Here is a 13,908-nt window from a genome sequence, read left to right on the forward strand (position 1 = left end):
CTTGCATTAATTACAGTGGACAATAAAAGTCCAAGTCTGGTCGGTGGCTGGGCAGCCTTAGTGCCACAGCCCCCAGGACCCGGTTGATTCCAGGCATAGCGCTGCACTGCGCTCTCTGGAAGTCAGGGACAGATTACATTTGCAGGAACTGCAGTAAATCTCCCGATAATCACGCCGCAGTTCCCATCAATAAGCTCTAAACAGCACATCTCCGAGCAGAAGCATGGGAGTTCGCAGGTCACGCGAGAGGCAGCGCGCTTCGGTAGCGCCAATCGAGTTACAACTCGGCCGGCAGTGACATCGGTCATCTTTTCACCGGATCTGTCCTCGGGTCTTAAAGGAGAAGCCCCGTCACCCCGACCCGTTCCTTCCTCCCTCCCCTGACTTCGCCTCAAGCATCTCCCCACCTCGTTTATGATTCAATTACGAGGCCAAAAGCTGTGTTTGTGGCCAGTGATCAATTATCCGCTGTCGGTAATAATAGGGAGGAATTAAATTCGGGCCCTCCTTTCAAAGTATCGATCTCCGGTAAAATAAATCAAAAAAAGTGGGCTGATAGCGTGATCCAGCAGAGGGGTCATTCTCTGCCACGAAATTGGCGCTTTAATGCAGATATCGAATAGCCAGACCTTTCTTATAGCGGCTCGTACTGTAATGCTGGTAATCTGTAAACATGTAGCTATATAAATATGTGGAGGTCAGTTTATATACTTAATTGTGAATATCAAGCCACATCCACGCTTAAAAATCCGCAGAGGTGAATTATGCGTACAAATATGGACAACATCAATTGTGAAATCACACTCACATACTCACATATATGCACAAATGTTTAACATAAATGCGTGCAGATCTGTAGATGTGCATGTACACTGATCGATAAAGACAAAATCAGTTATACAATGACAAACACACACACTTATCTTTAATATATAAAATTCTATATTTTACATTTGCATATATATTCATACACGCCGATTAATTTAGATAACATTACAGTGACCTGCGCGCGCACACACATATATGGTAATCCTATATATGTACATATACGAAAATATGCATAGATTGATGAACATGAAAGAAAGAAAGAAAGAAAGAAAGAAAGGAAGAAAGAAAGAAGATAGAAAGGAGGAATGATGGAAAACAAGGTTGGAGGTGAGAAAGAACATAAGAAATAAAAAGCAATAGAAAGAAACAAAAAAAAATGAAAAACAAAGAAATAACGAAGAAAGAAGGAATGATAGAAAGAAAGAAATTTAGAAAGAAAGAAAGAAAGAATATGGAATATGAGTGATTCTATCTGAAAGAATTGCACTTTACACTGCCGCTTTTCCAGCACTAGCTTCGCAGGCTTACAGTACAGTGCCCAGCATGAAGGAATCCGAGAGTTTCACTCCCCGAAAGTAATTCATCCTAGTGCGTATTGTACACACGCCATTTGTAGTGACGATAAAAGCATTGTTTGCTTGACTCGGGGTTTCGTCCCTCGTACCCCATATAGATTCCACATTGCTATAAGTGCCCGTACCACGGAAGGTGTCCAAACGCCCTAACAGCGGAATGCTGTTCTGTATAAAACTTTTTTTGGGTAGTTATTAAAAATGCCAATATCTGTCTCGATAAATAACACGCGCATGTACAATTCTTACTAGACACATTGCGTTCACACAACATCTGTACGGGTGGAAGCCTCGGAGCTACCATTAATTGTGTATTTTTCTTCCATCCATGTCACAAATCTGAACTGCTCGGGGCGTTGCTTTAACAGCAGAGTGAGTTAATCAGACTAATCATATTTAAAAAAAAAAAATCCCTTCTCTAGGGCGTTCCTGGTGTTTAACAAAAGCACACTTTGAGCCCCTCGAGCCGTCCCTCCCTGCACCCGCTGACTATCCTCGGGGGGATGCTGGGACCTGTGAGGATAGGCGCGCGCTTAAAATAAAGCGCTCTGTGCTACAGTGGCGAGCGTGTGCGCTACGCCTCAAATGAATTGCTGACTTTCCCTGACTCACCATGGAGTATGGAAAGTGTGGAAATCCTAGCAGCTTTGGGACAATCTACAGCGGTCTACTACTGTCTAGTTTGGTACACCTGGGGAACATAGACTGATGGATAGTGTTCTACTTTTGGGAACATTTGACACCCTACACCCCCTTGGCAGATCTCTCCCACAGGCAGCTCGAACTTTTCCGCAGTAGGCACCTCTGGGAAGCTGTATACCCCTAGGGGACGCTGGTCCGATAAAGTTGTGTACACTTAGACACATTTAAGTTCCTAGGCATTGTTGACACCGAATATACGTGACTCCTAGCAGTTTTGCCCTCTCTCCTGCTTGAAGCCACGGCATGTCAAGTCCCCTAGAGAACCGTCAGCCCCTTTTCTGCTCACTCCCATCAGCAGATTTGTCCTTCTTTGCTGCTTAGACTCCAGACAGCTGCAACCACAAAGCAGCTATTCCCCCACCCGCACCCCGAAAACCTTGGACGCTTAGGCTGCTTTGACCGTGTGCAGTTTTAGAACCCCAGGGCAGGGTGGCGCTGCTGCGTATCTCTTTATGCTTTTAAACCTCTCCTTGGGGGCAATGCCACCCTGGAGGAGGCTGTCAGATAAAAATAAATATATATATCTCGTCTCGTAAACGACTAAATCCACCAGGGCGCCTTGGTGTCCGCCTCAGTCACCATGGTCGACCCACGTCACAGTGTCTCCACTCAGGTATATTCCGGCGGTGTGCACAAGAGAGTGAAGAAGCGCACGTGAGAACAATATCTCCGGTCACTGTCTGGTTGTGGAAAGAGGGGAAGGGGCCCAATCTCTCACTCGTATCACTGACAACCTCTGAGGTATCTGATTGATGCTTCGCCATCCACAGTATTAACGGACTCTATTCAATGCTGACCAGCACAAGCCCCCCTCTGCCCCCTCCCCAGTCATCAATTCCGAAACTGCATCTGCAAGACTCCCTGGGTAGGAAGAGACACGGTATAGCGTGAGTTCACTCTGAAATTCACCACGATTTTCCGTTATCGTGTCCCACAAAAACGTCAACTTAATCGAAGTTAACCTTTAACAACTGCCCCGATGAAGTCTATGCTTGCGTAAGTAGAACAGAAGACGCAACAAGTGAAGAGATCTGTGCACAATGGTAGAAAGCAGCTGTGGATTACACACTCACCGTATTTGCGTGTGTGTTCATGTCATACACAAAAGGCATGTGGATAGACATATTTTTAAGAGCTGCGCAGTATAGGTAAGTATTGTGTGTCTGCGCGCATACACACACACATGTTCATAATTTTATAATTCATGTTATAAATCAAGAACGTGTACCTGCGTGGCTCGGTACACAGTAATTGACTCCCGTCCCCATGCCAAAATGTATGTATATATATATAAAACTCATTTGTAGGTGTTGGTGTCAATGTTGCTCCGTTTTCGTTCCACACACTGCGCTGAAGTGCCCAAGGCAGCACGACGCGTCTGTGCGCAGGAAAAGGGCCGCTCAGGTCTGCAGAGCGCGCTTCTTCCAAACTGTTTGCGCCGTACCTCCACCGCGTATTCCTAGCGAGAGAGAAGACCCTAATGTTATTGACAGTTGCGGGTTAGTTGAACCCCTCCTTCCCCACTTGAATTGAAATCAGCTCTGACTGATGCGCCCTGCACTCCCTGGGTTGTAGTCAATGCAGGAATGAAAGTTTAATTCCCAGAGTAAACAAGGAACGGTCCTAGTCTGATGCAGGGTGCGACATTTCACACCAAATCTACATGGTAAATATTTCCTAATCCTGCGAGAGAATTAAGACTGTGGGAACTGCAAATATGACATATTTTATTAAGTTTTCTTTTTAACTATATAATTTGACATTAGGTATATGTTTTATCTGACATATAATTAGCTATATGTACAAGTATATATTTCTAAATGATGGTATTCACGCGCAAATACTAATGATAAGTGTGTATCCACATGGGTAAAAATATGCACAGATCGAGATACAACAACACCCATTTCACTTGAATGTCGTGCCTATTTTTAAAACGTCACTTTTCAGCTTGTTTGTCGAATGAATTACTCCAGGCCACAGCTGGTAACGCTATAAGTCCTCGAAGTGAATAGAAAGGCACTATACAAATGCTAACACAATATTTAAAAAAGATACACCTGAGGTGCAGTACAGTTGGTGATAGAGTCCCAGATGACACTGGAAGGGGGAAGTGCGAGTCGGAAACATGGAGGGAGTTTGGCGTTCTCTGTGGAGTGGGGCAGAGTCGCCTGGGCGGTCGCGGACCCCTTGCGGAACCGGCTGACCCACCTGTTCACCCTTGAGACCCCGCCCGACCTCCACGCCTCCTGGGCAGGCCACCTGTTCTCAGCATCACCCCACCCCTCCCACAACTCTCACAGGAAGCTTCTCATGAATCCCAAGTCGGGCTCCCTGCTCCCCAGAACCATGACACGGGCACCCCAAGGCTTCCACACCTAAAGTAATTTTCGTCAAAATTCCCACCCCACCCTCTCCGGGAATCTCTGACTGGGGGCACATCAGGCTCCCTCTGCCCTGCTGCCTCACACAAGTACGGCAACCCCACACGCTACCACCAGAGCAATGCCCCAGCCCCCTCAAGGCAGCCCGATTGATGATGACAGGGAAGGCACCGCCTCTGACCCTGAAAGGACAGAAGCCCCGCGTCCCTTCTTGGTAAAAAAATTTGCGACGTCCGTTCAGCTCTGTGCTCCTTAGTATACCCCTCACCCCTTCCCTGTCCGGGAAGCAGCTGGTTCGGCTTGTCATCCTCCCTGGGCAACGAGCCCAGCTCTCCTCGTCCTTCTCAGCTCTTTCTGCACTAGTTTGCTAAGACCCATGTACCTGCTTCTGATCTGCGCCCCATAATCCTATGAGGTGTAGGGTCTGAACCTCCCCCGCACTAGCTGACCTGTCCCTCGCGGACCGCAACGTCCCCCCCACCCCCCTTAAACCCCGGGACGGACTAGGCAGTTCCACTTACTCGTTAGCCAATGACTACTGCTGCAAGGAAGCGTCGCCGCATGACTGAGCACTAAACGCATTTGGCTACCCAGCCCATGTTTTTTTTTTTTTAGTTTCATCGCAGGGGAACAGATGTAATAAGCCACACAGTCACCCCGCTGATCGCTTAAGAAATCTGAACATTAACGCGTTCTGCCGCGGGCTTTTCTGCTTTTGCAATACTATAAGAAAGGATAGTCACAGATGTGGACTCGAGAGCTTTACTTAAAACTTCGTATACACTGAGAAAAATGCTTGGTTGTGCCACTGCTGAGTGGAGTTATATATAGAAGCTCACTGCTGGCACCTGGAGGCGTGGGAGGGGGGGAGCCTCCGGGGATGTTCCAGCATGTCTCCATGAAGAAATACGCCACCTTGGTTATTGTTACCTGCCTCGCAACCGCCCCTCAACACACACACATCACTTCCTCCCCTTCTCTTGTGATTTTTGTCATACATTGGTGGTGCTGCTCGGCGCAGTTTCTACTCTCTCCCTACTACAGTCAGCTTCATTCCAATGCAGTCAGATGGACACATCCAACTCCAGCCCTCCTTCCAGTACTCTCTGCACAGGGCCGGGATCGTTGCCCTCCTGTTGCTGGACAGGTGGGCTCAGTAAGAGCAGGGGTAGGCCATGCCACCATCGACAATAATGCACAACGGAAGGTCCAGGCCGGGGCCAGCTCCGCATTGACCCCAGCTCCTCGCGCCTTGTAAGAAGCTATTCTCCCGTCACACAGGTGCTTAGACTTAAGAAGTTGTGGAAACTCTACCGCGACCAGTAGCAATGCTAGCTAACCAGCCAGTGTGGCTGCACACCTAAGTGTCCTCTTTTCCCTCTAGGGGGGCCCTTTAGCCTCTCATTCGGAGCCCCCCCTCCACGGCACACTGTCCCTCGCAGCGTCCACCGCCCGTGCGCAGCGGATTCCGATAGTAAACAGCAACGAGCGTGAGAGCCACAGACCATTATGGGCGGGCAGACTCCGCCCCTCAAGCGCTGATAGGGCTACGCCCCGCAGATTGACGGTCCCCGGCGACCAATCGCCTTCTTGATGGATGTGAGAGAGCGCCGGGCTGCGAGGAGCGCTGGCTTCTTGCCAATGGGCTGGGGGCGCCCCCTCCGCCCCCGCCTGCTCTCTATGATTAATCGCAATGCATTATTGATAATCATAATTATCGCAGGACACATGCGCGCGGGGCGGCGAGGAGGAGGGGGCCTCGCCGCTTGCCGTACGCCGGACTTGTGCGGCTCTTCTCTCCTGCCATGGTCCGGGCTCGGCGCAGCCTGTGATTCCCGGCTGCTGATGCGAGGAGCGGCGGACGGCAGCATGTCCCGCAGGAAGCAGGCGAAGCCGCAGCACCTTCAGTCCGGAGCCCCGCTGCCCTGCTCGGGACCAGGCGGCCCCGGTGAGTGTGTGGGAAGTGAGGGCAGAGGGTCCCTCCGAGGGGCAGCAAAGGGACGGAGGGGGAGCTGCCGGGTGACTTAGAGTCAACTTCCAGGGCGAACTTGGCGCACAGCAGCTCTGCTCCTGGCACAGGGGGTAACCGAGGCTCCAGGGACGCTTCTTCCGGGCGCATTTAGTAGTTGAAAGGCACTTTGGGCGCTATGTCCCGGCTCCCACTGTGCACCTCGTCGTGTTCTGTAGGAGGTGGAAGAGCAGCGCCCTGGTGCCAGCAGTTTAACGCCTGCCCCCTTACAGGCACCCCTCAGCGCTAGCAGACCCCTCTCTTCCCCGGATCCACCAACTTTCATAGCCCTCTGTGCCAGGCAAGGGTCCCCGCGTTCACCCCTCTGTACACCAAACTCCCATGGGTCCCCTGAGTCCCCGATCAGAACTTTGCCCACTGACTGGACGTCCGCGGTTTTTCAAATTTGTTATTTGGAGATTAGTTGTCCACTAAACCACCTAGAATCGTCCATTAAAATACTGTCTCTTCAAACCTTCTTCTCCATCTTGGACACCGAGAGACTCACTCGCAAACTAATATGAAGTTATTTCCAGAATCAAAGTGAAACTGCTTCTGCAGCTGATGGTAACTTTTTGTTTTATTTTCTCCCCTTACCTGATCGGGGGATGCCTGCTTTTTTCTACTCCTGGTGTTTTCCGTCAATTGAGTTCAAGCTTTTTTTTTTTTTTTTATCTTCCTCAGTATGTTCACTCAGGTTATTTTGGAGCTATAGTCCCAGTGTTTAACTTCATCGGGGTAGTTCTTAGTGTGCCCCCAGGTGTCCAATGTTCTCATCCTAAAAAATAACTTACACGTTTTAAAAACTCGGGTGAGACTGATTTTACAATAAATGACGGCATAACCTCTATTTAGTCGGAATAGTTGAGACTCGAGCTCCGTTTCTGGGGATCGCGTGAGTGAACTTGTACTTTACGAACTGAAAGACTGTCCTAACTTTTCTAATGCGGACGGAAGAAAGGGCGCGCGCCCTAGAGCTAAGCCGGCAGACTCTCTCCTCGTAATTCAGAAACAGGGGGACTATGAAGTTATTTTCCCCATCCCACCCTAGAAGGCAGCGGGTGCTGCTTTACTTGGATAAAGGACGAAGCCGAGGAGACGGGGTTGCAAAGTGAGAACTCGACCTCGAACTGGGTAGTGTGACCCATCCATTGAACAGCGCTTTTGAGCCTCTCTAGCGTGTGAGGCGCTATACATATGATACTCCAATACAAGGGCTACGAGTACCCTATCCATCTCAGTCGTCTGCCTGTTTAGTTGCAGCAGACCCCTCCCCTCGCACTGTCTGAAAATTAAGCATCACTTCGGGGCGCACAGTGTGGGCTTCTTGGCACTTTCATTCGGGACAGTGCCATTCGTGCGTGCGGCGCTATGTCAGGTACGGGGCGAGAGACAAAACGGCTTCCCCTTCTTTTATCATTTGACATTTCATAAGAATGTCCTTAGTGTAATTAGAAATACAAAACATTGTGTAATTAGGGCACTTCATAACAAGCACAGGCCTTAGCCGCTTTTTCAGCGTGTGTTATAACTTTAGGGAGGAAAGCTCCGTGGTCGCTGAACGGTGTTCATGTGATGTTTCTAAGCACTTTGGGGCTGGCCTGTCGCTCCCCACTCTCCCCCTCCCCTCCAAGCCTTCGTTTTTCCTCGGGGCTGGTTCCCGGATCCTGGGGGCTGACGCGCAAGCTTCCGATCTGAGTCATGTGGACTAGGAGCCTCCAGCCCTCCCTACAGTCAGTGTGCAGATCCCCACTGAGCCCTCAGAAGCTCGGGCTCGGGTTATTCATTAAGCCCGCTCCTCCGAAGGCAGTGCTGTGGGACCGGGACTGAGGTAGGTCCTGGGGGGTGGGTCCTGTGGCCTGGGCTCCGAGAAGCCTCTGTGTCCAGTTTCTATTTGTGCCTCGGCCCCTCCCCGCCCCCTCCCTCAGACACACGCTTCTCCCCTCAGCCACTGCAACTTCCAGGAAGTTTGAGAGAAGTTTGCACCTAGGCACGCTCAGGATGATGTAGTCTGCCTGCTCCCCGAAGCTTGACAAGCCCGTTGCCTCTTCTCGCAGAGCCTTTCTTGTCTATGTAAGTTTCACGAGTTCTGATTCTTGCGTTCACGGTAGTATATGAGGACAATGGAGGGCGGGGGTGGTTGACGGAGACATCTGCGCGCCCCTTGTCTGTCTCTTCTGTCAAGTACATTTTAAGGACATTTGAGGTGTTAAAGATTAAAATAAACAGTTCACAAGAAAGTTTTATGGTGAATGATGCTAAGACGTATTCCTAAAGAAGGGCTAATTGGGGACTTTGTTATTGATAGAGAACCAGAAAACCCATTTGTCTTTCTGTCTGTGTGTTGGGGGCGGTCTTCTAGAACTTGCTTTTGCGTTATTTGCCTCGTTAGGTCTTAATCGATATTGTTGTACTGAAACTCGGGATTCGAATCCCCAAAAAGTAGTTGCTTCATCGGCGGGGGTGGGGGGTGTGGTGAGGGGGGGGGGGGGGGGTTGTTAGGGGCACAGGCTCTGGATATGAAGATATATTTTCTCATACTTATTGTTTTATCTAGGAACGCTTGGGTATTCTATCTAGTCTTTTTGGGGATTCAGTATTGATTTGTTGGATATTATATTTAGTCTTTCAAACCAATTCGAAAATTTTGAGGAGCGGGAGAGTCACATTTTGGATATCATGGTTGTACGTACGGTCCTTATGAAAGCCGACTTTTCTCTACATAGTTTTATTCAGTTTTATTTTATGCAACTGTAAATTAGCAAAAATACGCTTTCCCCAGCATTTTATGCCCGCGAATCGCAAAGATATAATTTCGACATATAGCAAAGTTCGCAGCGAACTTTTCATTTATTGCGCAAAATAAACTCAAACACGGTTGTATTTGTCTTTGGAGAGGACTGTTTCTTTCATTCTCTTCTGGCCAGATTTCTGAATTGTCTCGCAGGCCTCTTGGAGACGTCGGTTCCGAGAAGCCCCGGCTTTAATTTTGGGACGATTAAGCTAGTTCGAACAATACGATATTACTAAATTGCCCCTGGCTGTTTTTGTGCAGCGTTTCGGATTAACTGCTTTAAAATAACACGTGAAATTTGTAAACCCAAAGCTCTCTGGATCAAAGGCGCATTGCGTTTTCTCTACATTGTGGGAATGTCACAACATTGCTGCTGTCGCGACATGTCGCTTTGTCATGTCACGATGCAGTTACAAGGAACTTGTTGCACACCCATCAAAGATTCATTCATGCCTTGCGAGAACGTGAGTTATACTACCCAGTGTAATATCGTAATTTAAATTAATTAAATTTATATCTAAATGTGATGAGTCGGTTAAGAAAAAAACTAAAGAGGCATGAATTAAGTATTCGGTTTGGCTCGTCTAATAATGTTTTTTGTGCTAATTTAATGTTCTATTTTGTAAATAAAAATTGAGACGGGTGTGCAATAACATATTGTAAGGTCAGTGGAGGACTCGCGGGTTCCTCAACTTTTGTATTTTATTTTTTGTAAAGTTCTCCGTCTTTCAGTGTCAGTTTTCGAAACTTTGAGATTCTGGCTGGATTCGAACGTCACATTTATGGTGCTCCGTTTATTTGAAGCACATACCCGTGTTTTCCCCTCTTCTATTCAAACCTGCCGTTGCCTCCGAAATATAATTGCGATTTCAACAATTTTTTGTCCGTAGTTTGTTTTCTGACCAGGCAGGGTGGAAAGTATCGCCATCACATTGTAATTAATGAACGAGTGCAGACACTTACGTGAGAATGCTGAGTCCCCGTTAGTCGAGGCCTGTCTTAGCTGCGACCTCTTGAATGCACATCGTACCTCGACCCTGGCCTACCTAGCATGTCGCCGACTTCAGTTTCTACAATAGGTCAGCACAACTGGTTTCCCTTCGTCCAGACTACTTACAAATCAGCCACTGGAGGGGCTCAGACGTGTGCCTATGTTTTGTCACTTTTTTGCACGTAGGACCGACTGGTGGCCACAAACATATCTATTTGTGCTCAGGATAACTTCAGAAAAATAGCACTTATGTTCAAATACTTTTATAAGCAGTTGCACTTTGACCCGAAAAGCATTGAGCGTTCATTGAAGCAGGGTGCAGGACATTCGTCATACTAGGACCGCTGCGAAAGCTACTGTTTAATTTTGTACAAACATTTTCAGGGCCTAAATATTTTCTTGGGAGCCAGCGCCGGCTCCTCGCTGCGTCAGTCTCGCTGAATAGCAAGACTGCACGTTTTTAACTTTACCTCAGGCCTCTTTCTTCCACAACTCGACGCTGTCGCTTTACCTCGCTCTTTTGATGGCTTTTTTCATCCCTGCTTTCTCCCTTTCTCTCTATTTACGTGCTTTTTCTTCTTTGCCGGAATCTGCCTTTATCTCCCTCCTCTGGGTCAAAATTAGATGGTGGAATATAAACCGCGGCCCCTAAAAAATGATGCCGTGCTCATACCTTCAAGCACCGGCACAAATGTAACCTTGACAAGACAGCCTCCTCCCCACAGTGGGTTACCTTTGTAGAATATTCTAAGGCGAGAGTTTAGCCCAGCGCGGAGCATAAACGGCGATTAGCAAGCTTCTTACACACAACGTAAGCGGATGAGCTTTAAATATAATCCACTTTATTAATGTGGATGGCATGCTGCGGGTACAACATGGCACTGTCCCACTCTAAAACCGCACTAGGATCCGCAGGTCACGTGGCAAGGAAACACTAACTGCTCTGCTGTCTTAACCTCCTCCGGGCTCACTGCAGCCAAAGGTGCCAGAGGTCATCTCACCCCTGGCCCCGCGGGGTGTCATGGCAGTGACCCCTGCCTGGAGTGTGCTGGGCGCTGGTATGTGTGTCAGCACCTTTTCCGCACTGTTTGACTGACAGTCCACACCAGGCCCTGCGGTGTGTCATGGCAGTGACCCCTGCCTGGAGTGTGGTGGCCCATCTGTATGTGGGGTCAGGGGTACTTTCTTGGACTGTTTGTCTGCCTGTCCATACCAGGCCCTGCGGTGTGTGTCACTGCAGTGACACCTGCCTGGAGTGTGGCGGCCCCTCTGTATGTGGGGTCAGGTGTGATTCTGGGTACTTTCTTGCACTGTTTCTGCCTGTCCACACCAGGCCCTGCGGTGTGTGTCATGGCAGTGACCCCTGCCTCGAGTGTAGCGGCCCATCTGTGTGTGGGGTCAGATGTGTTTCTGGGTACTTTCTTGCACTGTTTGACTTACTGTCCACACCAGGCCCTGCGGTGTGTGTCATGGCAGTGACACCTGCCTGGAGTGTGGCGGCCCCTCTGTATGTGGGGTCAGGTGTGATTCTGGGTACTTTCTTGCACTGTTTGACTGACTGTCCACACCAGGCCCTGCGGTGTGTGTCATGGCGGTGACCCCTGCCTGGAGTGTGGCGGCCCCTCTGTGTGTGTGGTCAGGTGTGATTCTGGGTACTTTCTTGCACTGTTTGACTGACTGTCCACACCAGGCCCTGCGGTGTGTGTCATGGCAGTGACCCCTGCCTGGAGTGTGTCGGCCCCTCTGTGTGTGGGGTCAGGTGTGATTCTGGGTACTTTCTTGCACTGTTTGACTGCCTGTGCATACCAGGCCCTGCGGTGTGTGTCATGACAGTGACCCCTGCCTCGAGTGTGGCGGCCCCTCTGTGTGTGGGGCGCTAGTATGTCTGTCGCCTCCTTCTCCGCACAGTTTGACTTCCTGTCCACACCAGGCCCTGCGGTGTGTGCCACGGCAGTGACCCCTGCCTGGAGTGGGTGCACGGTGGTCTCTCCATGCGTCTCAAGGGCGGCGGTGTTTGTCACTACACTGTCACTCCTTCCCCTTCTTCCTACGTCAAATCCCTGCAGATAAACCTGCACATTCCGCCTCCTGCCATCCACTCAGCAGTCTGCGTGTCGGGGCACAGGGCCTGTACGGCGCTTCCTGCCATCTTTTCTACCCTCCTCGTCACTGCCCCATCATTGCCCCGTCTGCTGCAGCACAGGGCAGAGCCTTGAATAAGAGGTGACCGGTAGTTTCACATCTAGGGCCCTGCCCTGGGAACACCACTCTCTGTGTAGTTGTGGGAGGTTGGGAGGGGGAGATGTGTCTATCGTCGCTTGTCCACTGATCAGTGCTGTTCCACCCCACCGCCTTTTTCCAGTACAGCCTCCCCTCCCCGCAGATAAATCAGCATGGTTCTTGCTGCAATCGACTCCTGCATGTTTTCCATACTTTTCCCAGACCTGTTCTCCTATACTTGGGAAACTCCTGTGGACGAGGCTAGGTGCCCCTCACACCGTGTGTGTACATTCTACCTGCCCTCTGCAGTGTGGATGAGCACTTGAAAAGGAGTCTGTCGAGAACTTCACATGGCGCTTGGTGGGCGGGGGTCTCTGCCACATTGTCACTTTGCCCCCCCTCCTCACCACCCACTGCCCGTTTGTACACAGCACAAAATGGAGGGGGGCGTTGAGTTTCTCCACAGTGCAGGCCGTGACCTCTGGTAGTAGCCTGTATGTACATATGTCTTTGTGGGCGTTCATATACTTCTATAGTAAATTGGGCGCCGTGCGCAGGCCCCTTGACCTCTGACGTGAAGGGCGACAGGTACTTCGATACTTCGACCAGTATTAATGTGTTGGGAAAGTAACGCCATCTTCTGACCCTCGAAGAGGGCCTGACCGGTACCTCCCATGTCTCAGCACCTCGGCCCCTGTCCTCCACACCGCAGTTTTCGGGTTCGTCGTTTAGGACTCTAGAGTGGCTCTCCATCTTCCAATAGTTAACTTTCCCTCCTTTGTCACGCCCTTCCCTGCTTACAGCGGCGTTTGTTTGTGTACTTTAGATTTTCTTGTTTAAGGTTTTCAGGTTTTTGAGTTTGTGTGTTATATATTTTAAGCTAGTTATGTATCTCTTCTTCATTAACCTTCCTCCATACCCCACCCCACCACCCCCAACCACCACTAAAAAGGGGAGTAGCCGTAATTTCCTAAAACTAGGCCCTTCTTCGCGACTCATCGGTTTGTGAGTTTCTTTTAGTTTTTAAGGCAGCCCCGACTGGTCTCTTCGTTTAATCTCCCTCCCTTACCGCCACCCCCTCAGTGCCCGAAGGCGAGGCTAACAGGTACTCCCCACAGCTCGCCCCTGCCCTGGACACAGCCCGGATCTGGTTTCCTGTCCGGCTGCCAGTGTTTTCCTAGTCTGAGGCTGCTGCAGCCCTAAGAGCCTTGTAGCCTTTCCGTATCAGTGGACCCGCGCGGGCACCGGGATCCTTTCCCAGAAACTGTTGCAGCTGAGCCCGTCCGGCCCCGTCCAGCACAAGGTCCGACCCCTCCCCACCCCATCCGGGGAAGACATCTTAGGAGCAGAGGCCGCCCTGCGGTTCCGCCAAATTGGAAGTCATCAGCCGTTCTTCTTCCGCTTCTCCG

At 50.0% G+C, this 13,908-nt stretch overlaps 1 protein-coding gene across 6 annotated transcripts in view; it reads left to right on the plus strand.

Moving 5' to 3' along the window:
- The first annotated feature begins 6,073 nt into the window (after positions 1 to 6,073).
- SALL1 (spalt like transcription factor 1) overlaps positions 6,074 to 13,908 on the plus strand; it is a 37,242-nt gene continuing 29,407 nt past the window's right edge. For 4 of the 6 annotated variants that reach the window (XM_069216415.1, XM_069216417.1, XM_069216420.1 and 1 more), the window contains exon 1: positions 6,074 to 6,434. In XM_069216415.1, coding sequence (XP_069072516.1) covers positions 6,080 to 6,434 — 355 coding nt within the window. In that variant the 5' untranslated portion in view covers positions 6,074 to 6,079. Of the gene's footprint in view, positions 6,435 to 8,449; positions 8,568 to 13,908 lie in introns of those variants that run through there. The other 2 variants (XM_069216418.1, XM_069216421.1) reach the window with 2 other exon arrangements.

This window comes from Pleurodeles waltl, chromosome 12 (genome assembly GCF_031143425.1).
Source record: "Pleurodeles waltl isolate 20211129_DDA chromosome 12, aPleWal1.hap1.20221129, whole genome shotgun sequence".
NCBI lineage: Eukaryota > Metazoa > Chordata > Amphibia > Caudata > Salamandridae > Pleurodeles > Pleurodeles waltl.